Genomic DNA, 25,103 nt, shown 5'->3' on the forward strand with positions numbered 1-25,103 from the left:
TCACAATGGGAAAACCTTGCTTCTATATATACAAATAAAGTTATAAGAAAACTCTCATCCTTTTCAGATTGATTAAATTATTTTTGACTACACTTTCTTCACTTTTTGAATTATGCCTTATCCCTACTCACAAGCATTTAATAGCTCTAAGTTGCCTGAAAGATAGTCTCTAAATATTTATTCAAAACTATTCTCAATCTTACTTCAAATTCCTTTTAGATCCTCCTTTGACACACTTTTCCCTCACATTGCCTACACTCTAGCCAAATTATTCCATGTTTTGCCACCTCTGCACTTTTTCCTATATTTGTGATGCCTCTTTCATGCCTTCATATCATACCTGTTCTTCCTATTCCACTTCAAATGTTACTTCCTCCAGGAAGCCTTTCCAGATGCTCCCAAATAGACATCCTCTATCCTCCAGTCTCAAAATATTTTAGATTGCTCTTTGCAATTATCCTTGTCTAACTTGCAAATTCAGCTATATATCTATGTCTATATCTATATCTATATATAGAGCACCCAATACAGTGCACATAGAAGCCATAATAGCAATTTGATACTTTGCTAAATAATTGAAAGAAGGAATAAATGGATAAATGTTTAGGTGGGCCATACATCACATTTTTATGTTTTCTTCAAAATGAGCAGAAGTTTCTATATTTCTCTAAATATAGAATATAAATGGTAAAAATTATAAGATATTTAGGGAAGGATTGATCCTATTTTGCAAAGCAAGATAACAATCTTTTTTTCCAGTTATCTTTCTATGTAAAATATAATACTGATAATATGAAAAGTAAAAGATTCTTTTTGTGGTCATCATATTTCAGTAAAAATCAAATGGAAAATTATATTTGTTATTCCCATTGAAGAAAGTTTTAAGTTTTAATTTGTAAATCTCTTGGGTCTTAATGAAAAACAAAAAGGAGAGGAGATTATCTTTTTCTGCTACTATATTAGTCCTGAATTTAATTTTCTTCTGTTTTTCATCTGCTGGTTTAAAAGCCTTATTCATATTTGGCCTGAAGATAATTTTCTAACTTCAGCAGAGATCAAAACAATATTTGGATGGCATTTAAGATTTGTATATTTATCTTTATTTTGTTGAATAATTTTCAGTTTAAGGAGGTTACTTTTAAATAGTTCATGTTTCCTTTTATTTATTTGATTCAACATTGTGATTATATTTTTTGCTTATAACATTGTTCTTTGTTCTTTTTTTCTAGTTGTTTCTTATCCCTCCTACTGGTAGCTGCTGTTGTCTGGAAGATCAAACAAACTTGTTGGGCATCTCGACGGAGAGAGGTATCCAAACCATATCTATTATAAATAGTTACATATATGTTTCATAAAATGAATTTAGAAATGCAAACATTTTACTTGTTATTAGTGTAATTATTTTTAATTTATGAACTAATTTGCATAATTTTATGTGTTTAGGTAAAACAAAGAATCCTAATACAATATTGATTTTGCATTATGTGATAGATTATAAGCTAGAGTTAAGAGTAAAATTAGACCTGCTAATATGATTGGTTCTCATGTTTTCCTATAATTTCTTTTCCTCTTGTGTTGTATGAATTTATAAATAACAGCACTAAAAGCAAATCACACCTAAATACTGGCACTGCTATAGGCAAACAGTTGTCTCCAAATTAAACTCAAATCTCAAGATAGTCATCTCTCTCAATCAATATGTTAAAAACCTGCTGTAATTTAGGTAATTAATTTAAGGTCATTTGAAGTTTCAATGAAGAACACTTATTGATGTGTTTGAAAAAATGTTTTGTTATAAGTCATTCAAAATATAAAATTATTTTCTTAGAAAATGAAAAGGTTTCAATTTATCCTAATCAATTATGTTTTAGATTTAAAAATAATAATTTTATAAATATCTGCATGTGAAAATTAAAATTTTAAAAGTGATTACTTATTTTGAAAAAAAAGGAAAAAAGTCCATCAATTTTATAAAATGTATGGTTTTAGTAAGTTTCAGTTTTCCCTAATTATTTTCCTATAAATGTTTTAAAATTTCATGAAACACTAGGAACCTAAATTTATATTTAACTTCTGTTCTCAAACAAGTTTCTGTCAAGTTTATTCTAATTTTCTTCCAGTGTACAAGGAGTTACAATTTCTGATTACCAAAGAGATTTTACCTGTCATAGTATTGTCATGACCCTTCTATAAGAGGTAATGCATAAAATAATTTAATCAGGTAGAAACCTTTCACATTCACAGATTTCTGTCAAATTAACCAAATTTAATCATTTCAATCAAATCTCCATGTCAAAATATTATTTTGTTGTAGGAATATTGTTTTTTAGCAAAAGGAAAAAGTATATTTTGACTAATTAGGATGAAAAGAATATTTCAGGCTTTTCTTATGACCTAGAGTGGCAATTTTTAGAATGGAAAGAGAAGCATTCATTGCAGAAACAAAGAGTAATGATTGATTTTTGAGGTTTCCTAGGCTCACTACTACCTAAATAGGAATTTTCTTTAGATAACTTTTAACAATCAATAATGTAAACTTTTTCCTTAAGAGCTCGTCAGAACTGATGCTAAGTGAAATGAGCAGAGAACCACAAGAGATCATTATACATGGCAACAGCAAGATTATATGATGATCAATTCTGATGGACGTGGCTCTCTTAAACAATGAGATGAGTCAGGCCAGTTCCAGTGGTCTTGTGATGAAGAGAGCCATCTGCATCCAGGGAGAGAACTGTGGGAACTGAGTATGGATCATTAGATAGTATTTTACTCTTTTTATAGTTACTTGCTTGCATTTTCTTTTCTTTTCTTTCTCATTTTTTTTTATCTGATTTTTCTTCTGCAACATGATATTTGTGGAAATATGTATAGAAAAATTGCACACATTTAACATATATTGGATTACTTGCCATCTTGGGGAGAAGGTGGGGGAAGGGAGGGAAAAATTTGGAACAAGATTTTGCAAGGATGAATGTTAAAAATTAATCATGCACATATTTTGCAAATAAAAACTTTAAAAAAAATTTTAAAAAACAGTTCTAGTCAGAGGAAAACTATAGCTTTTTATGGAAGCAAATTCTACTTAGCTTAATACATTTTTCTGGTGTTTCTATGATCCATTCTTTGACCCAGTATTTAATATTATCATTTGGTGGCCATTTAAGTCCCTGTTCTTTGTTAACATTTCAATAAATCAACAAATAATAAATAAATAAGCAAGATATTTAGTAAGTATCTGCTGTGTTCCAAAAGATGAAGAGAAAAAGAGAAAAAAAATTCCCTTTCCTTAAAGAATTTGTGTCATAGCAAGCAGAAAAAGTTCATTCACATATAGGCATATACAAAATAGATACATTGTAATTTTGGAATAAAAGCACCTACTTGGGAAGGGAAGAAAGTAGGAATAATGAAAGGCCTCTCTTGCAAAAGGTAGAGTTTGAACTGAGTCTTTGAAATGACTAGACATTTCACAGGGGTAATAGATTAATAGAGTTGGGTATAAAGGTCATATAAAGATATGGTAGAAACTATTCCCAGACTATTTTAGAGGACATCTTAACTAAATGAGATCATAGGCTTTAAATTAACTCCAAACAAGTCCCTTGAATTGGAGTGACTCTTGTTTGGATAGGCTAAGGTTCATTCATGTGGGTGGAGCAAGCATGGTTTACAAAACTATAGATTTACTGCCCATGAAGTGGAAAAGAGTCGTTGATATCAGCCCTAGCCACATCTCCCTCAGTCCCCAACATTTGGCCAAATGAGAGACTTGAAATTATGAAAGGGTGAGGAGGATACTGTAGCTCCCATTTCTGTATCTGTGAAGTAATGGGAAGACACTGGGCCTTATTGAGTGGGAGAGTGACATGGTAAAGCTTAACTTAAAAAAGAATCTTGGTCATTTGTGCAAAGAATTAAATTGGAGTGATGAGAGATTTGAGGCAAGGATACAAATTAAGAAACTATTTCAATAGTCCAAGTGAGAGATGGTGAGGTCCTTACTAAGATAATAGCTGTGTACATGAAGAAGGGTCTGTATATGAGGTATGTTGTGAAAATGGAAATGAGAAGAATCAGCCACTGATTAGATAAGTAAAATAAGCAAAAGTGAGGAATTGAGGAAGATATCAAAATAGCAAATCTAAGTGGCTAGGATGAAGGTACCCTAGCTCTATTAAAAAAAAAATCAAAATGCAATTAGGTAATGGAGAGCAGAGTGGGACTGTTGATTTATATTTTAATCACTTTAAATTTGAGAGTTTTTTTAGGTTATTTAATACACACAATGCACAAAATATATACGTATAAACACCCATATGATATATATGTATTACTGTATTATAGTCTGTTAAGAGATTAATATTTTTATCATTCTGTATTTATATGTAATTTTTAAAAATTTAAATCTGTATTTTGTGAACATTTTTTGTAAAAGTGCTATATGCTGTTGAAAAAAATATATTCCTTTAAATTCCCATTTAGTAATTTTCAAAGGTGTTATTTCAAATTTTTTTCAGATCTTAATTTCTTTACTATCTATTCGATATAATGAAGTCTGAAAGACTCTACAATCATTGAAAATTTTTGTCCCAGTTACCTTTTCCTATAAGTACTTAGACATTATTCCAGACAGTGTGTGTATATTTGATATAACCATAAATAAAAATAACTTTTATTGTCTATATTGTCTTTAAGTATAAAATAATATCTTTTTTTGTTGAACATTTTTAAATAATTGCCTTGTCTGAAATAATTGTCAACTATTTAAAAAAAATTTTCTCCTGAAATGCAATGTTTGACGGTACCCCTTCATTTTAAACTTCAGTTGTTCTTTAAGTAATGATACATTGTCCTGAAAAAAAAAAGAAAAATGGAAATACTTATTTTTCAGACCATTTATGTATTTGTAATAATCCAAAATAACTTTCACAGTAAACACTCACTGCATTCTTCTCATTTCCCTGAAGATCTAGAGAGTTTAAAATTTTTGAAAGAAAATATTATTTAGATCATAGATAGTTTAAATAGAACTAATATGTTCTTGCTATCAGACATTTTGCCATTTTTTATTAATTGAATAAGCTTATGGATATAAAAAAAGAAGTAACCAGAGTGTAATTTTAATATCAGTTCTTTTATTAATATATTCCTTCTGAGTAATTCTCTTGAGAATTCAAAGGCTTTTAAAAGTACAAAAATGAAACTTCATAAGACTTTTTTTTTTAATATTACCCATTCATATAATAGTTCTTAGCTCATTTCTATGCTAACCTTATTAAAGATATGAAAGTTATTTTTTTTTTATTCTATACTAATGAATGGGAACAATAAGTGAATTTTGGTCAGAGTATTACTATAATAATAAAGATTGGTCTATTCATTCTTACTATGTGTGCTTTATAATTTCCTTAAAGATTTTAAGTTTTTCAGTGGTGTGTGGGTTTTTTAACATCAGTTTTTGTCAAGAGTAAACATAAGTTGAAACAAATATCTGAATCGTTTCAATGTGAGGTGGTATTAATTTTTAATTGAAATACGAGAGTATCAATGTGACTTGTTGCATATAAAAATCAAAATTGTATCACTTCTCTCTGCAGTGTATTTATGTAAGCCACAAACTAATTGAAATAGTATCCTCAGTGAAAATAATGTATTTATGTTAATATCTACAGAAAAAATTAACCTTTCTTATAAAAAAAATATAAAAAATATTTTATTATTCAGGTCATTTTAGTCAAAGGTGATGTTTTTCAACCTATATTATCTGCATATGTAGAAATGAATAACTTCATCCCACTCTTCTGCCCCTTTCCCTAACTTCTTATAGCCTTTTCTCTAGCCATTTAAAAATATTATGAATATATAGGTTTTCTTTTATGGCTTATTCAGATGATATAGTTCTTTTAAATATAAATTAATACCTTTTTTCCCAAGATTATTGAAATGTTGCTCAGTTTGTTGATTTCTTTATTTTCCACAATGTAATTATACTATAAAGTCTTTTTTTGTTTTTGTGAAGAATTTATGTGTAGATCATCCTATTACATGTGAAGATCAAGTGTTCTATAAAGTATGTTAATGTTGCAAGTCAGGTTTCAACATTTATCAGTCATTTTGGAGATTTTTGCTATTGGAGATTTTTGCTATAGGGACAAATATGTGCCAATATAGATTGTTGGAATCTTTACAAACTGTTAAGCCATTGGAGTTGATTTGATCTTAGAAAGAGATATTTTGGGCCAGAACTTGAAACAAGGTACCAAGTGGAACTGATAGAAACAATGGTTAAATCTAGTTTAGCATTGATTTAATCCTACAACAAATAATGGTTTCCCAGTGATATGATGATGGGTGTGTACTCAGTGCACACCATATAAGCAAGAAGCAGTCAGGGCCAGGGGACACTCTGGAAGAAAGCCTACAAGCCCTATCTTCGAGGGATTATTTGTTGTGGGTTTACCCATACCCTTCCTTGGTTCAAACAAGTAAACCAACCTCACATCCTTGTATGAAATAGAAATAGTTATGCAACAACACAGTGACTATATCTGACATTGTGTGTAACATTCTGCTCCTATAGCCCTTGTTGCTGCCTTAGCCAAGAGAAGCAATGCATATTTTGTTGTAATGTTCTTGCCAAAATGTAATGTTCTCTGTTGAGGTTTTCTTGGAGTCTCTGGAGCAGCCTTCGTTTCAGTTCAGTAATCACCACAAGTGCAGCGAGGTGTTAAAGTCCAAATCCTTTATTGTCCCTTTCAAAGTCCTATCTCCTTCATTTGAGGCTCGGGTACTTTTCTGGAGGCCTTTTAGAGTCTTGGTTTCAGTGAGGAAATGAAGGAGGAGAGCCTGCCACCAAGGTGGTATGAGATGGGAGGAAATCTGTCTGAGTCTAAGGGTTTGTGCTTCAGCCTCCAGCCTTCTGTCGGCTTGTCTCTGAATCTCTCTGGCTGAGGCTTCTGGCTTATAAGCTCCACACTGAGTACAAACCAATCATTATATCACTAGGAAACCATTATTTGTTATAGGATTAAATTAATGCTAAACTAGATTTAACCATTGTCTCCTCAATTCCACTTAGTACCTTGTTTCAAGTTCTGGCCCATAACATCTCCTTGTAGGATTAAATCTATCATACTGAACCATGCTAAATTAGATAACTATTGTCTCTATCAATCCCACTGACTTAGTACTTGTAAGAATCCTTTGTTTCAAGTTCAGAGTTCTGGCCCATAACATTTTGTAATTTGCTTTTATACATATTATTAATTTTTAGGGTTTTAGAATTTTTAAAGTCTTTTCAACAATCCTACAAGACAGATTCCATATGTATTTTACCTAGTTTTCACATGAAGAAACTGAAATTTATAATAATTAAGTGATTCAACAATAATCACATAACTCCTAATGTTGGAACTATAACTAGAACCTAAGTCTTCTAAACTTAAGTCAGGTACTTATTATATTCTCCAAACAAAACAATGCCTATTTCATTAGTTAGAGGTTAACATGACACTGAATTTAAAGTAGGCTTTCTGGGTTCAATATTGTTATAAATCTATCCAGTCCAATAGAAAGTGTGTAAAGAAAGTATAAATCATTGCACTGATTTGTATCTTACCTGTTTTCTGTGGGATAACATAGCAGTTAAAATGTAGAATGTGTTTTAATTTGTTTTTAAGTGCTTATTTTAAATAGTCATTTATTCCTTTTCTTCAGTTTAAATTTTGAGTCCCTGTTGTGCTAACTAAACAAAATGACAAACAATGTTTTTTCTGCCCTCAAGGTTTTCACAGTTTGATTAATCAAATGTAATTTGATCCATCTAATATATGTACAAAGGGGAAAGGAAATTGTGAAAAAGAGAAAATAAAAAAGGCTTAAACAAAGATGGATTAATAGTAAATTACAACCTACATAGTGATGTCATAGTCTGACATAGTCCATTTTCATTGTCAAGCATTTAAAGACACAGGTTCAAATTGATATGATAAAGTGCATTGAAAGTAAACATAAAAAACTAGTTTTTTTACATTAACTTTAATTCCAATAAGATCTTTTTTTATGTAGCCTTTTGACAATGAAAATAAACATGACTCTTTTGTAGATGATAGACTAGCAAGATAGCCTTTAACTCAGGGTCTAAGATACATTAGGGGATGTACGAGTGAGAAGGAAAGAGATTAAAACTGTTCTATTGAGAAAACCTTAAAGGTATTACTCTTATTTCAAAGAGTAATAGTAAAACATCAAAAATATAAGCCGCGAATTTAGACCTTTTGCTATTCCACTCCTACCCATCCCATTACTAATGAGTTCTTAATAATAGAGGCCTGAACATCAGAGAGTGCTGTTGCTTATTAAGAATAGATCTGATCCATATTATGTATTGCTAATCATATATGAATTAGAAAGGAAGGCTAGTAGACATTATTTCTTAAGGTATAAAATGTGTATGTATGTATAAAAAGTAAACTACTATTACTCTTTATTTAATATCTTTATACCATACTAAACTGAATGCTGTTCACACAGTTTCCCATATTTTTATCCTATTTGAAGTATTATTCTTATAAATCTCTTATTCAGTATAGAATTTAGGCTTTAAATACCAAATGTCTGCTTGATTTTACCCTCGCCTAAACTGGAAAAGAGGTGAGAGGGAGGGAGGGAAAAAAGGAAGGAGGGAAGGATTTAATTAAACACTCACTATATATCAAGGAATATGCTAAGCCACAGAAATAGAAATACAAAACCAAACAGCCCTACCCTAAAGGAGCTTATATTCTACTGAGAAGGGTAACATATATAGAGATGTTAGAATGCAGTAAGGAAGGCATGGCAAGGAGATGGTCTGAAAGTGATGTGAATCCGAAAGTTATTATATTCATATTTCTAGCTGAATTCTGTCCTCTCAACTACCATAGTGCCTGAATTGCATAAAATGTCCAAACAAAAGTAATTGCAATCATCTCAGTGAATAAGTCAAACCAATATGAGATACATAGGGAAAAAAGAATAGTTTTGTTTGAGGTTTCGTTTTACTTCTTTAACTAGTCATTTTATTTTGTTGGCATTGTATACATAGAACATTAATTGGAAAAGTTCAGCAAAGCAAGTTAATTATATTTTATTCCTTTGAAGTCTGACATAACAATTTCTCTTTGACAGTCTTTTATGTAGGTCAACATAACAAAAAGTCTAAAGAATAGAAGGGAATTTTTTATTTTTATTTCTTATTCATTTTGTAGATGACTAGGGATCAGTTATTGCTCTGGCATCTAAAAATTTTGCTACATAAAACAAAAATATTTTATTCTGTGATTGGATTGTAATGGGGAAAGAGTTATTTCTCAGAGCATTTGAGAATAGTCATTGTTGAAACATAAATGTATTAGATGAAGGATATAAATGGTGTAATATCGAGTTGAAGGGAATAGTGTTATATTGAATTACATTAACGTAGGTACATTGAAGCTTAGTCAGTATTCTCATCATAAGACAAATTAGATGGTTTAGTAGTATGAACTATGGATCTCTAGGTGGGAAGGAATAACTGAATTCAAATTTGGCCTGTTATTTCCTGTGACCTTGGGGAAATCACTTCACCACTGCCTATCTCACTTTCCTGACCATAAAAAGGGGCACCTACCACAGTTGTTGTAAGGATCAAATAAGATTACATTTGTAAAGCTGTTTACTAATCTTAAAGTAACTACATAAATGATAGCTATGGTCATGATTGTTTAATACCATAATATAGCAACATTGTCTTTTATAAACTAATGACTAAATATACATAGTGATCCTCCATGGGAAATATGGAAACTTGTTTTGGAGCATTAGTTAAAGATTTTTTAAATTCTAAACTATATCATATATTTATGTATTTTTAGATATATGAGCAATTGGGTATTATTTACATATATAATAATTATTATTAATATTAATATAGTCACACAGCTAAGAAGTGTTAAGTGTGTGAGACCAAATTTGAACTCAGATCCTCCTGACTTCAGGGCTGGTGCTCTATCCACTGAACTATCTAGCTGCCCCTGGGAATTTATATTTTTAACAAAATCTAATTTCCAATAAGCAATGCATCGTGGTACATAAGAGTTAACAAGATAAAATTTCTCAGTTTTTTAGTTCTGAAAACATCCTATTTTTCTTTATGAGGAAGAAAATGCTTCCAAATTAGTGATTTGGTTCCTAGTTGGACACTTTTTTAAATTTGTGAAATTAAAATTTGTCACTTAATAAATCACATAGAAATTTGTACTTTATATATTTTAAGTGGCTTTCTTTTGAAGTATTGTGTTTTGGATAAGATATTTATCATTTTCAAACACATTAGACAGTTTTGTGCAAAATAACTTATAATGATAGCTTCCTTTAGAAGTGCTTTTTTTTTTCCTTAGGGACAGCTAGGTAGTGCAGTGGATACAGCACCAGCTCTGAAGTCAGGAGGACCTGGGTTCAAATCTGGCTTCAGACACTTTAACACTTCCTAGCTATAAGTCACTTAACCCCAATTGCCTTAGCAAAAACAAAAGCTACTTTTTCTAAACCTTCTAACAGAAAATAAAAATTTTAAAAAGATCAAAATATGGATCATACAATTATTAAAAGTATTAAATATATATCTCAATATGGATTGTTTTTATCTTTGATATACAAATTAAATAAATATGTTTTAGTGTATTTTATATTTTAAAACTATTTTTATGTTGCTCTCACATCATTTGGCTCATTTCCATGAACATAACTGTAGTGACATTAATTTCTTTGTATAAACATATTAATATGTGAAACCACACATAATAGTTATTGCTCTTTTAAAAATTATTTTTCAATCAATTAAAAGCTGCCCTTTTCTTTCCCCCACCTCTTACTTATACCTCTCTACCCTTCATTAAGAAAGAAAAACAAAACTCTCAGTACCAGCATTTGTAATCAAGCAAAATAAATTCCCTCAATGAATATCTCCCCCAAATTATGCATCAGTCTATAATCTGAATACATGACCTCTCTAACATGAGAATCTGGAATTGTGGGTTGGTTATTGTGTTGTTCAGAATTCTTCTAGTCCTTTGCCCCTCAATTTCCTTCTCTCACCAGAACTTAATATCTTTTGTCTTTTCAAGTTTATCTTCAAAACTTTTTTAAAGTTTCTTTTATTTAGGACAAAACCTTCCCTTAATCTACTCTCCCTCTTATTGCTCCTTTCATCCTCCCCCATCATGCCTGTTTTTCTGTAGAATGAAATGTATTTCTATATTCTACTGTGTCTGAGTTCTTTTCTCCTTTAACTCATTCAGTTGTAAGTAAGACTCAGGTGCCATCTGCTTCCCTTATCTTTCATCTTTTCTTTTATATAAATCTACTTGCACACTTTGATTGTATGAGATGATTTTCCTAATCCTACAGTCATTTCCACATTGTACATTCATCTTCCTCTACATTTCTATTCTTCTTTTAAGATAATCAAAATATAACATAATAACTTCCACATCCTCTGTCCAGTTTGTTGTTATTTAGTCATTTCATTCATGATCAATTCTTCATGACACCAATTTTTTTTGTTGTTTTTTTTTTTTTTGGCAAAGATATTAATCTTCCATTTCCTTCTCCAGCTCATTTTGCAGGTGAGGAAACTGAGCAAAACAGAATTCAGTGATTTGCCCATGGTAACACAGTAACTAAGTGTCTGTGACCAGATTTGAATTCAGGAAGATGAGTTTTCCTGATTCCAGATCTGGTACTTTATCTACCATATATAGATGACAAATTGAATTCCTTCTGTGACCCCTTAATTTAGAGTTCTGAGAGGACACATTTATCATCTTCCCATATCAGAATGTAAACAATTTATCCTTATTCAGTCTCTTATACTTATTCTCTCATGTTACTCTAGATTCAATGTTTGTATTTCAGAGTTTCTATATAGCTCTGATTTTTTCTTCAATAATGCTTCTGTTTTACTTAAGATCCTTTTGTTACTTTGTAGGTGAGTTATTTTTGAGTTGCCTTGTGAGTGAGTTGATTATGTCTTTATATATTGTTTTCTGTTATATCATATTCCAAGCTCTTCACTCTTTAAGACATTGGCTGCCAAATCTTGTATGATTCTGGCTCCTCAGAATTTGAATTCTTACTGGCTATTTGAAATGTTCTTTTTTTCTTTGACACGGAGCTCTAGGTTTTTGATATAATATTCCTAAGAATTTTCATGTGTGGCTTTCTTCCAAGAAGTGATTGGTGGATTCTTTCTGTTTCTTATTTGTCCTCTGGTTATAAAATATTTGGACAGTTTTATGATTTTTAAAAATATTATGTCCAGGTTCTTTTTTATTGGTCATGGTTTTAAGATAGTTCAATGATTCTTAAATTATCTCTCTTCAATCTGTTTTCCAGTTCAATTGTTTTTACTATGTGATACCTTATATACCTTTCTTCTATTTTTTCAGTTTCAATTTTGATTTAATATCTATTGTTGTTTTATGGAGTCATTTATCTTTTATTCCCATTCCAATTTTCAGTTTTCTGTGAGGACAAAGTTTTGTACCTATTGTGCCAAGCTATTAATTCCCTTTCTAAATTTTGCTTCCATATTCTCTTCCCCCCCCCCTTTTTTTTTCTTTAGCACTCTCATTTCATTTATATATATATATATATAAAAATTTAATTCCTTTTGAAAATTCTTATTTCATCTCTTCTAGGAATTGCATTACAATTTGTGCACAGGATATTTTTTCTTTGAGGTTTTTCTTGTAGATATTTTGGAATAATTTCATTCTAGTTTGTGTCTTTAATGTTCCTGGTATTATATAGCTTTCTATATTATCTATTGTTGTTTTTTTTTCTTTTTCTTCCTGCCTGTTTCTTGACTTTGGACTTTATGTTAAGGGTAGGGTTTGCGTACTTATGGAGACAATGACTGAGCTGATTCATCCTCTTCAGGGCTGCTGCTGCTGTCTTGCAGCATTCAGCATTATGCTTTTTCAGGATCTCAGAGACATATCAGATTGGAACATATATACTTTTAGTGCTCTCAAAGTGATCTGTCTAATTCTGAGCAAAATCTACTAATTCCTCTTTCCAAAATTACTATAGATTTCTTTATTGCCAAATATAATGGATTTTTCTCAATTCTGATCCTCACTATAGGATCTGAAACTGGAAATCACTGTCACCTCCTATATATTCTGTTCTGCTGAAATTTTGTTACCGCTATCTTCTCATTCTTTTTCAATTTCCTTTGCTACATTTTCATCTAGATCATACCCACTAATATTGAATATGCCCTAAGGCTCTTTCTGAGTCTTTCTCTTTTTACTCTATGCTCACTTGGTCATTTCCCTAGCTTTCTATAGATATAGTACATAAAAATATACAGAGACCCCTATATGTATGTGTTTATATGGATGTTTTGGAATAATTTCTCATATATATATTATATATATATGTACATACACATATGTATATACAGATATATGTCTGTACATGACTCTAATCTCTCATCTAAGACAAAATTGAATGTTTCCAAATATGTCATAAATGTTTTTAACAGCATGTCCCATTGATAGCTCAAACACATATCTAAAATAGATGCTAGTATCTTTCCTTCTATAACCTCCAGACTTTTCAGTTTCCCTATTAAAGGTATTATTTTCTTCCAAATATTTAAGCTCACAATCTTAGTGTCAGTCTTGACTCCTTATTTCATTCACCACTCATATATTTCATTGCCAAACCTTTTCATTTCTACCTTCACAATATTTTTATATACCACTTCTTCTATTCATAATACCAGAATCCTAGTTCATGTGAACTATTTCTCACTAGTTTATTTGCCTCAAGTCTGTCTCTACTACAATTCTTTCTTCATTCAGCTACCAACATGATTTTGCTAAAATATAGGTCTCACCATGTCACACATACAAACGTCAATAGATTGCATTGATTCTTTATTACCTCTAAGATCAAATATAAAGTCATTCTTTGCCATTTAATTATCTTCATACTCTAGCCATCTTTTACTTTTTCAGATTTCTTTCACCTTAATCCCCTCTACATAATCTATAATCTAGCTATTTGCAATGGAGTACTTGCAGTTTTTCAAACACAACTCCATCTCCCATTTCTGTAACTTTGTTTTAGCTATCCCTATAAAAATGATGTCTTCCCATTCAGCTCCTTAGATTCTCTTGTTGAGGTGTTGATCAAATGTTGAGGTCTAGATTTGGGGTACCTAAATGAAATTAGGGTTTAGTTAAGGTCTAGTGGCAGGTTTGGGGTACAGGAAGTCAAACAGAGGTCCCCTGCAACCCCCTTGGATTCGGCGCAAGGATATGGCGGTATATGAGGTCTAGTAGCAGCATGGAATTCCCAATAAAAGCATTTATTGGCCTGGAGAGCTAGATTGATAAAAGAGGTTTATTATTGAGTTTAGAAGTAGGAGATAGGTGAAGGTAGAGATAAGGAGGGCACTGGACAGAGGGTCCAGTGGACAGAGGGTCCTCACATGGCTGGCATGTTTGGAATCTCTGCAAAGAGGGGTTCCCAGTGTGGCCCTTTTAAGTCGGAGACTTAGCTCGAGGGGCTTTTGGGTGTAGCCCCAAAGTTGGCTCAGATCCGGGTGGGGTTGGGACAGGTCCGGATCATCTATTGGAATTCAAAGGGACCAGGATTTGTGAGTCAAAGGGTAATTTACATTAACTGGGGGGGTTGGGAAACAAAGATTGGAATCTTTCCCGCATCATTCTGACCACCTTCTATATTCATCACAAATCCTACATTCTATAATTGTAAACTTTTCCTAGCCCCACCAACTTCTAATACATTTTCCTTTGAATTTATATACAGTATCAAAATATTGTCTTAATGAATGCAGAAATAGCACATTACAAAGTACAACATCCACTTATGCTATAAACCTCAAAAATATAGACATAATGACAAGGGGGCCCTGAAACTCACTCTCTCTCTCTCTCTCTCTCTTTCTCTCTCTCTCTCTCTGACTTTGGGAACAAGCCATAAGGTAGAGCACTGGAGAAGCTCTTTGAAGGAGAAATTCTCCTTGAACCCTGCCTCTGTGAGACATGCTCCACGGAATCACGATAAAAGTGGTTTATCTAGGTGGGGCTAGTTGAGTTGGAGCTGGAGAATTCCAATCTTATTGAATTAAAGATCAAACCTTGAGATACTCATCAATTCTATTCAATTCCAGTTCAAGTTCATCCAGCCTCCATCAAAAGGAAGATTTTTAACATCAAAAAAATATGTAGAACACAAAGCAAGTGTCACATGCAATCTCAATATACTCAAAGTTTTTCCACTTAATAAAAGAGTAAATCAAGAATATGCACTCTCCCATTGTTGTTAGGTATTTTTTTCAAAATTTAATAAAAACAATTACAAGAAAAAGTTAAAAAATTTAAAGATAGTCAATGAGGAAAATAAAACCACCTCCTTTGCTGATGACTATCATGGATCAGGAGGTTACAGAAGCACTGAACCTCTCAAAAATAAATTGGGGTTTCATATTGGTCCAGCAAATGTTGAGGAGTAGGATTGAACCCCAAGATATATTTGGGTTTGGGACCAGTGTCTCGAGATGTCTCAAAAGAATTTGTGGGTTTAGATCTTCTTCAAATCAGGAAGCAAAATTTTTTATTATTAAGCCATTGACTGGCAGGATAAGTTTTGAAATGGAATTATCAATTAACAAGGGGAAATATGCAGGCTAAGTCCCTTACTGGAACTCATTATTAATCAGGGAATAGACACCAATACCAGAGGGAAAACACCATTAGGGAGGCTAAAATTCTAATAAATGAACCATTATGGTATCTAGTGAATGGGACATATACAAAAACAATCAGAGACTCTCAGAATAAGAAAAAGCAAAAAAGGGTTTATCACACCCTTGAGAGAAAGGGCATCTCCCATTTGACAAGGGTTTGTTTGTCAGAGGAAGTGCAAAGCATAACTTCCAAAAACAAGATTAAATACTCTTAAATGGAGAAGCTCCCACCCCACTCCTCAGGCTGGCCTTTTCTCCCATTGTTTAGAGGAGTCCAGGCTTACATTCTAATGGGGAAGTCTAACCCAGAAACAAAAGTATGTATACTTTTGTCAATAATAGTCAATAATAGTCTTAACTTAAGTTTCCCTAGAGAACTGATATATAAGCAGATATAATTCAAAGCCATCATCAGAGTTAAAAGAAGTACTTAAATACCAGTTGAGAAGTGGTGGGAAAACTAGAAGGGACAATACCTACAACTTTTAGCTATAGCTCTATTTGTTATTATAAAATCTCAAGTCACAATAAAGTATAGTTTAAGGCTATATTCCCATGAGAGCTTCTTCACTCAATTAATTCCACACATCTAGTAAAAGGACTCACCCTAAAAGGAATTAGCCAGAAAAAGGTGTACTGGGGGTTCTTTAACAGGAGAGAAATAACATCACAATTTGTCTTTCTGTAACTGTGGGGTCAAATCAATGCGTGGAATTAGACTAGGAATTTAACCTACAACTAAAGGTCCACTTAAGACCAAAAAAACCACTTAAGGACTGAGAGAGTCCTATCCCTTCTTGCCTTAAGGTCCTTTCCAGTTACTGCCTCTCCCAACACAGGAAGCTGCCCAGAACCTGGAATCTTTTTGTCGTTTTATTCATCTGCATCACCTAGATGATTTATTTAGAAAATCTTTGGAAATTAACAAAGAAAGAGACAATAGCTTCAGCAAAATTTCAAGGTACAAAATTAACTCAGAAAAGTCAATGACATTAGATTATATTATTGAAAATAACAAAATTGAGTCAACAAACACTTATGTATTATTTGTTAGGCAGTAGGTTAATTCATAGGTATTGAAATACAAAAATAATTCCTATTCTCAAAGAGTACAGTTTAAAAAGAGATGCAATTTGTAAACAACATTGTAGGAGTCACTATGCTGGTAAATTAAAGGTGTAATGTCGGAGAAACTGAGCAAGATAGAGATTAGAGAGTATTTAATCATTTATTTAAATGGGAGGAAGACTATTATCTCAAAGAATCCAGCCATGAATGTCAAATACAAGATTCTTTTATAGGGTAACAAGAACAATGACATAATGGAGGAAGTATCTGAATGGGGATGACCTAATGGGGGGAGGCACCTAAGATGACATAATTGTACTGGAGGTACTGGAGAAGCTCCTGATATTCTAATGACATCTAAAATGGATAAAGACCTTTATCCCATCAAACATTTAGAGGGAATGAGTATAGTCTAAGGTCTAAGATATAAGTCCTTTATACTAACATTAAGAGGGAATAGTTATAACCTGAGGCAGAGTAACTGAATAGGACAATTAGGGAAACTGGGTCAGGACATTAAAAGAGAACTGTGGCACAATAAAGGTAATCTCAGAAATAGTATTAGCATTAAGAAGGATTAAAGAAGATTTGCAAAAGATGGGATTTAAACTAAAATATAAAGGAAGCCTAGCAAGGCTGGAGACAGAAGTAAAGACTGAGTGTGTAATGCCTGAGAAACTGAGGCAACATAGAGATTAGAGAGTTTTTAATATTTAATTTGGGTTTATTTGGGTTGGGTTTTATTTGGGTTGAGGGAGAGATTTTCTGGAACCAAAAGATATATATTGGTCCCAAAGCTGAATTAGACTCTAGTCTCAAAGAATTCAGCCACTAATGTGAGATTCCAATGAAATACAGCTCTAAGCAACCAAGGTAGACAAAGGCACTGGGGTGGAGTCTGAGCTGTATGGCCATCAATCTGGTTCTGACAGGTTGGGGGTAGGACCATAAATTCTTACAAATTGGAAATAATCAAACTAGAGCCAGGAAGTCTGGAGAGATAGAGGTAGAGGATGTTAATTAGGTATCTCAGATAGGACATCTGGAATCTTATCTTTTGCAATGCCAGAGTAGCCAGCTATAGCCCTAATTATCTCAGTTCTGCTTGTCAGAAAGGGGGGTTGTAACTAGAGAGATTGAGGCAGAACAATTCAAAGAATCGATGTAGGACAAATAGGGAAACTAAGGCAGGACAATAAAAGGGAACTGTGGCACATCATGTGCAGTCCAGGAATGAAGCTGCTCATGAAAAAAGTATAAAGTTGTGAGATAAAATACATTATACAAAATCTAGAAAACAACAAAAGTAAGGATACTATAAAGTGGATTAAAAAATGTAGGAATTAATTTACCCAAACGTAGTTAATACTTACAAATGGCTCTTTAAAGAAATTTAAAAAACAGTATTAAGTGTTCAAAGCTGGGTTGTGTCAGTATAATCAGCAAAATACTTTGTCTCAATGTCTTAATCAGAGTAAATCTTTCTCGGTTGATTTTCTTTCCTAAGCACCACTGGAGTGAAGCAAGGTTGTTTGCTTGCTCCCATGCTTTTTAGCATGATGTTTTTATCCATGTTGTCAAACTCCTTCAATGAGAATAAATATGGCATCAACATCAGCTAATGAACTGATGGCAAATTCTTCAATTTGAAAAGGCTACATGTGAAGCCTGAACTGCAGAGAGTGTTGGTGTATGATTTTTTGTTTGCAGATGATTGTGCACTCAATACAGCCTCTGAAGCTGAGATGCCACAATAGACTGATTCTCTGCTGGTTGTGCTAAATTTTTCCCAACAGTTAGTACCAAGAAAACATACAGTTACTGCAACATTTATTATGATACGGGTAGGGAACCAAATGATGCTGTTAGTGGCAGTGCAGAGAATTGAGGTGTGAGAATCCCCTCTGGTCAACACAGGTTCAGCATGAAAGTATTCACAAACCTGAAAAGTTTGATTGGCAAAAGGGAACTAAATAATAGTCCTAACAGAGAAATCCTGGCAGAGAGTAAACAGAGGTGTTAACACTAAGAAGAGAATGTCTTCACAGCAGACAGGGGGTCCTGACAGGCAGGTATGCCAAGGAGAGAGAGAGGTTCCTTGACAAGGTGTGGTCCTGCTTTGGGCCTCTGCAAATTATGAGTTTAAAACTGCCCTTTTTTATAAGAGATGAATTGAATGAAATTCTTTCAATGTCATCACTGCCCCCAAGCCTAAATTTCCATTTGAATAAGATCACTTAAGTTTGAGCTAAGTAAGAGTGGTCCTGAACTAATTTTCAACTCAATATAGGGTGCAGCTAGTCAATGGAGAGTATAGCTAGTCCCACCAAGATAACAGAATGAACCCACTTTATCTTGATTTCCTGAGGTGAACCTCTCCCAGAGGAGTGTTTCTCAAGCATTCAAGGAGAGTTTCAAGAGTTCACCCATGGCTTCCCCCCCAAAGTCAGAGGACAGTTTTAGGATTCCCCCATCAATTAGTTATAGGAAATGGGAAAGTTTTGAATGCTATGGATAAGTTAAATTAATCTGGTAGTATACTTCCCAAGGATGTACATTGAAAAAGAAATTGCTACACATGCTGAAGCTAGTTTAGTATTTGAGAGAATTCTGAGGAAAGTGTTGGGGAGAAGAGGCATTAGACTGACAACCAAATTGAAGGTCAGCAGGGCTATTGTGCTGACCTCATTTTTGTTTGCCTGTCCTCCCTCTACCAACACCATGCCAGGGAACTGAATTGGTTTCATAGGAATTTTCTTAGGAAGATTCTGAAGATTGCCTGACAGGATAAGATACTGTGGTCCTTTTCAAACTAAATTGCCAAGCATCCATTCTCCACTATAGAATATAACTTCATTGGACTAGCTATACTGTTTGAATACCAAACATAGGCTTGCCCCCCAAAAAACCCAAACTATCTAATATAGAACTCACCCAGAACAAATGGGCATTCAATGAATTACTAGACTTTTTAGTATTTTGTTGTAAAAAGACCTGAATTTAATGGAAATTTTGACATATGAGATCCAAAGAGAAATATGAGATAAACATTAAAAGCTAATTATGATTCCATATGAACAAACTGTTTACTTATTATACATGGAAGTGTAAAGTATGTTTAAGACTATCATTAGTAATTTGTTGGTTCAAAAGAAAGATTGAATGGGGCAGCTAGGTGGTGCAGTGGATAGAGCACCAACCCTTAAGTAAGAGTTCAAATCTGGCCTCAGACCCTTAACACTCCTAGCTGTGTGAGCCTGGGCAAGTCACTTAACCCCACTTGCCTCAGCCAAAAAAAAAAAAAAAATGGAGTAATGACCTGATCCTAAAAAGTAAAATTGTCTAGGAAAAGATAGAAAGAGTAATTGCTTTATACAAATGAGATGTGAAAGGAACAAGTGATACAGAGGAATTAGATAAGAAGGAGGGCTGAAAGTTCTGAAACCTTATTTTTGTTGGGAATGGGTTAAATAATGTACAATACATATAAATCTAGAATTCTGTAAGAGTCTTCTAAATTCAGATAGAAATGAGACAACAAGGAGAAAGTTGGGGAGAGGATAAGGGGACATGTTCTTGGAGAAAGGGTGATAAGTTAAGTACGTTAAGGTAGGAAGGCAAAGAAGTGGGTAGAAGTAAAGCAGAGGAGTCAGGAGTAATAGTGTTGAGATTCAAAAAGAGGGCCAAAAAGAATGGAATTGAAGACTGCAAGCTTGAACCCATCTCTAAGTTAAAGGACAAAGTTTATTGTAATTGTAAGGCCAATTGAAACAGTTAAGTTCCAAAAGGATTTAGCAAAGAACCAGGAGCAAGAAGACAAATTTATAGGAAAAATCAGAGAGACCTGCTTCTTCAAGTCACTGACATGCCAATTGTTATGGCTCAGAGGTAGAACTGCAGAGTAGTCTGGTATGCATCTCACCTCAGAAACCTTGTTATCACCAACCAACAGATTGTTATCTGGCAGTCAGCAAAGTTTTTAGGACTCTACTATAGTATTCCTAAAGCCAGGAAACTTTAGAATCATTGACAACAGATTGTTAGAATAATAGCACTCCTAAGGTCTAGGGGCCTCAGGATTACTGCTATATTTCTCCTAGAACTTGCACCTCCATCAATGGAAAATAAGAGATACAAATACAAAATAAAGATCAGGAATAGAATTTATTATGTAAAAAAAAAGCAGGAGTAGTGATCATGATCTTAGACAAAGTTAAAGTTAAGATAGATTTAATCAAAAGAGAAAAATAAGGAAACTATACTATATATCAGCTATATTTTAGACTATTTAAAATAACTAGATCATGTAAGGTTGAAATATTTCTATGATGTAAGAAATGATAAACTGATGAATTTAGAAAAATAGAAAATTGGATTTATGAAAAAAGATTAACCATCTTCAGAGAAACATAGGACAAAAAATATAATATGGTCTTACATAGAAGCATATGTTTATATATTTGTATAATTATAGATATATGTATGCATGTATGTACCAACAAATGTATATATTTGCATATATACACATATATGCATATGTGTATATATATATATATATATATGTATATACATACTGATACATATATGGCAGGGGGGCAGGATGTATGCATATGTGTGAAAGGGAGCTTTATCTAAACCTAATTGTAACTTTCTTGGGGATGGAAGAAAAGGGGAAAAAACTAAAGTTAAAAGTGTATAGCAAAGAACCAAAGAAAATCTACAAGGAAGCAAAGAAAAGATGGACAGCTCTGAACACAATATATACTATTTATTATATGTGCTTTCTTGAAATAGAAATTTATTCCTTTATGTTTGTAATTCTCTCATATTCTGCTGTGAAAATGGTCATTTTTTCCTATTTTGTATTTGTTTAAAATAATTTTTAAAAGAGTTAATTGTGCCTACTAGTTGATTGTTAATGAAAAACACATTGAGATTTCATTTTATATTTTGAAGGATTTCATTGATATTTTGTGTGATAAATAATATGTAAAACATTGTCAGCTAAAGAAACAGGATTCAGTGACTGACTCAAAAAAATAACCAATTTTATCATTGGAAACCTCCTTTAAATCAACAAAATAATGAAAGCACAATTCCAAAAGTATGATTTTAGGAAAGAACTCAATTTTTTTAAAGATAGCATTGTCATTGTTTCAGGGAAAGTAGGTCTTTTGTGGAAGAACCAGACTTTGTGGAAGAGAAAATTACTGTCTATTAATCGGGGGGAAATAAGCCCATTTTGAAGTTATTATTAATAGCTGAAATATTATATTATGGTTTTCCTTTATCAGAGCTGAAAAAGATACTTAAAATTAAAATCAAAGTTTACATTCTTTTCTCCCCTCTTCAAATATTGTTGTTATTGTTGCTATTTGTCCTATGTTCTTGACAAGGACCAATGATAACCCAAAGGGTAATGTCTTGATTTGTACACGAATTGGATTTGAGTGAGGCAGAACTATGCAAAGTCATCAACCTTACTCTCTCCTTCAAAATCAAGATGACTGGCAATGGCCCAGGGTATAGTGAATGACCTTTCCCTTTCTAAATTAAGATCTTTCGCAGTTCTTAGTTTGTCTGAGGCAATGACTAAGGGCTAGGTAAGAATTGAGAATAAAGGTAGTCCTATTTTTCATCAAAAAATACCAGATTGGGAGGAGAGAGACTCTCAGTTTCTGGCAAAAACAGAAAACAATTGCTGTATATTTTTTCCCTAAATAGCAATGAGAGCTTTCGTGAAAATTGGAATGCCAATCACTAGACTGAAGGGTATTTTTATGATTGTTTTGTAAGGGAATAGTTTCAAAAATAGTTTACCATTGTTGAAATGACTTGGGTTACCTATTTTTGAAGTGTGACTCAGTGAAAAAAAATTAACTACTTGAAAGGTGAAAAGTGAAGTTGGTTAATTCCTTTGGCTATATGACACCAAATTGGCAGAACTGATTTTATATCCAGAAATGCCTGATGTTTGGCAAGTTGTTCTGGTGTACTGTAGCTTCCCAAGAGTGCTGAGCTGTCTAAAAATTTCTCAGAGTGCTTTTGTTCTATTTTCCCAATTCATTGACACTTTATCTTCCTGGGATCCTTTGTATTTATTATCATTCCAATGATTGTACAACAGCTGAGAGTTAATGTGAGCTAATATATACTAAATTTCATTTTATTTTCCTCAGATAAAAATTTACATATAACCTTTGGCTTTTCTTTCATCTTCAAATATTGACATAAGTCATATAAAATCATGCCATGTGTGGGGGAAATGCTTTGAAATGCAAAATATAATTAAAATGAATGCAGTGTTATTTTAAGCACTTGTGTAGAAGCAAAATACTTTGGGGGAATATCATGAATATTTGAAAGGAATTTTTATTTTTATCCCTCCTATTCAATTTTACCCAAGTCATTGAAATTAAATGACTGAGTGTTTTTGTTACAATTTCTTGGAGTGGCAGGGAGCTAAATTATAATCTCAGTAAACCATTTCAGATTATTTTTCATATCAACTGAAATATGTAAAATGAACAGGCAACTACAGATTATACTTTGTCTTCACTACTTTTTTTTGCTACATAAATTTAGAAAACTTCTGTTAATTAGTTTCAATATTGTAAATGAGTAGCTATTACTTAACTGCTTTTAGGTAGATTTTAGATTAGTAGTATCAAACATGATCATAGGTTGCCTAACTCCCCAGTAGAAACATACTAAATTGTAACTGAGTAAATATTTATCAAAATAAGTAAAAAATACAATAGAATATAGATAATAAACCTGGGAAAATCTTTTAAACATTCATAAATCTCAGTTTCCTCAATTATAAAATAGGAATCTGCCTCATAGGGTTGCTATGAGGATCAAAGGATATTAAAAAAAAAAAAGTAAATGATTTTGCAAAGTGTACTATAGATGCCACTAATAATAATAATAATTTTATGCATTATAACATTTGGCTTCAAAATCTATGATTCTTTCTTTTTAAAAGAAAAAATCTGACTATATGGTTAGAAGACCCAAAGTTAATTAAAGCTTTAGGAAGCCTTTCTAATGATAGATTATTAGTTTAAAACATAATGCTTTCTTTCACCTGCATTACAATTTCCATGCTTTTTAGGAAAAAAAAAATGTTCTACAAAATATTAACTCTAAGCTGTGATCATCTTAGTGGTAATAATCTTTGAACATATCTATCTTGGTGTAAGAAAGAAAACCCTCTGTCTTCAATATTTTTTTTAAATTAAGATTATAACATCTTTTCTTGAAGAACAGGTATTGTTGACCTTATCTACCTAGGAGATGTATATATGTATATATACACCTGTGTACATATATATGCATATACATATTCATTTATATATACTTACACACATATATGCAATATACATGCATGCATGATATAACACACACATACATATATGCATGTATATCTACAACTCTGCTGAATTGGTCTAATAAAAGATTTAAAATAACTTTATCTTTAGAGATTATTTTTGTATCCTCTTATATGAAACATTATTTTTCTTAAATGAAGACTGAGAATTTATTATTGCACTCAGAATAGTTATTTGCCTAACAGATGAGCTAACATAAATTAAGCAATAACTCAGTTTTACTTCCTTTAGATAATTAGTAATTTACATATAACCTTTGGCTATTCTTTTATCTTAGAGTATTGATATAAACCTCATAAAATCATATTCTGTATAAAAAAGTGCTTTGAAATGCAAAATCTAATTAAATGAATGCACTTTTACTTGTAGGACAGTTGTGCAGTTGAATGATGCCATTGAGAATAATATGAATATTTGAAAAGTCTATTATTTGTGTTCCCTGCTATCATACTGAAATGCTCAAGTAATTTGTGAAAAATGACAAGGTATTTTGTTTTTAAGTTTCTGGGAATGAATACGATATGTCATAGCACTAAATTATAATCTATGTAGATTACAGTGGACCATTTTACCCATCAGTCAAAACACATGTAATTTACAAAACTAGAGCTGAAATGAACACTTAGAGAATTAGGGTTAGGGAGGGACTTTTGTTCTTGTGTAAATTTAGAAAAAATACTGTTAATTAGATATTATATTACATAAAAATAGCTGTGATATAATGTCTTTTAGGTACATTTATTTAACAAAATGATGAAATGTGTACCTTGGATAAGTATGCATCTAGCACGTCATTGGAATTTAATATGTGTGTCTTTATTTGACTTCATCAACCG

The 25,103-nt window shown here is 32.3% G+C and overlaps 1 protein-coding gene across 1 annotated transcript in view; it reads left to right on the forward strand.

The window, feature by feature from the left end:
- ATRNL1 (attractin like 1) overlaps positions 1–25,103 on the forward strand; it is a 1,159,225-nt gene that overhangs the window by 646,931 nt on the left and 487,191 nt on the right. Inside the window, exon 26 of the mRNA XM_031949462.1 lies at positions 1,230–1,308. Within this exon, the coding sequence (XP_031805322.1) occupies positions 1,230–1,308 (79 nt within the window). The remainder of the gene's footprint in view (positions 1–1,229; positions 1,309–25,103) is intronic.

The sequence above is a fragment of the Sarcophilus harrisii genome, chromosome 2, assembly GCF_902635505.1.
Source record: "Sarcophilus harrisii chromosome 2, mSarHar1.11, whole genome shotgun sequence".
Classification (NCBI taxonomy): Eukaryota; Metazoa; Chordata; class Mammalia; order Dasyuromorphia; family Dasyuridae; genus Sarcophilus; species Sarcophilus harrisii.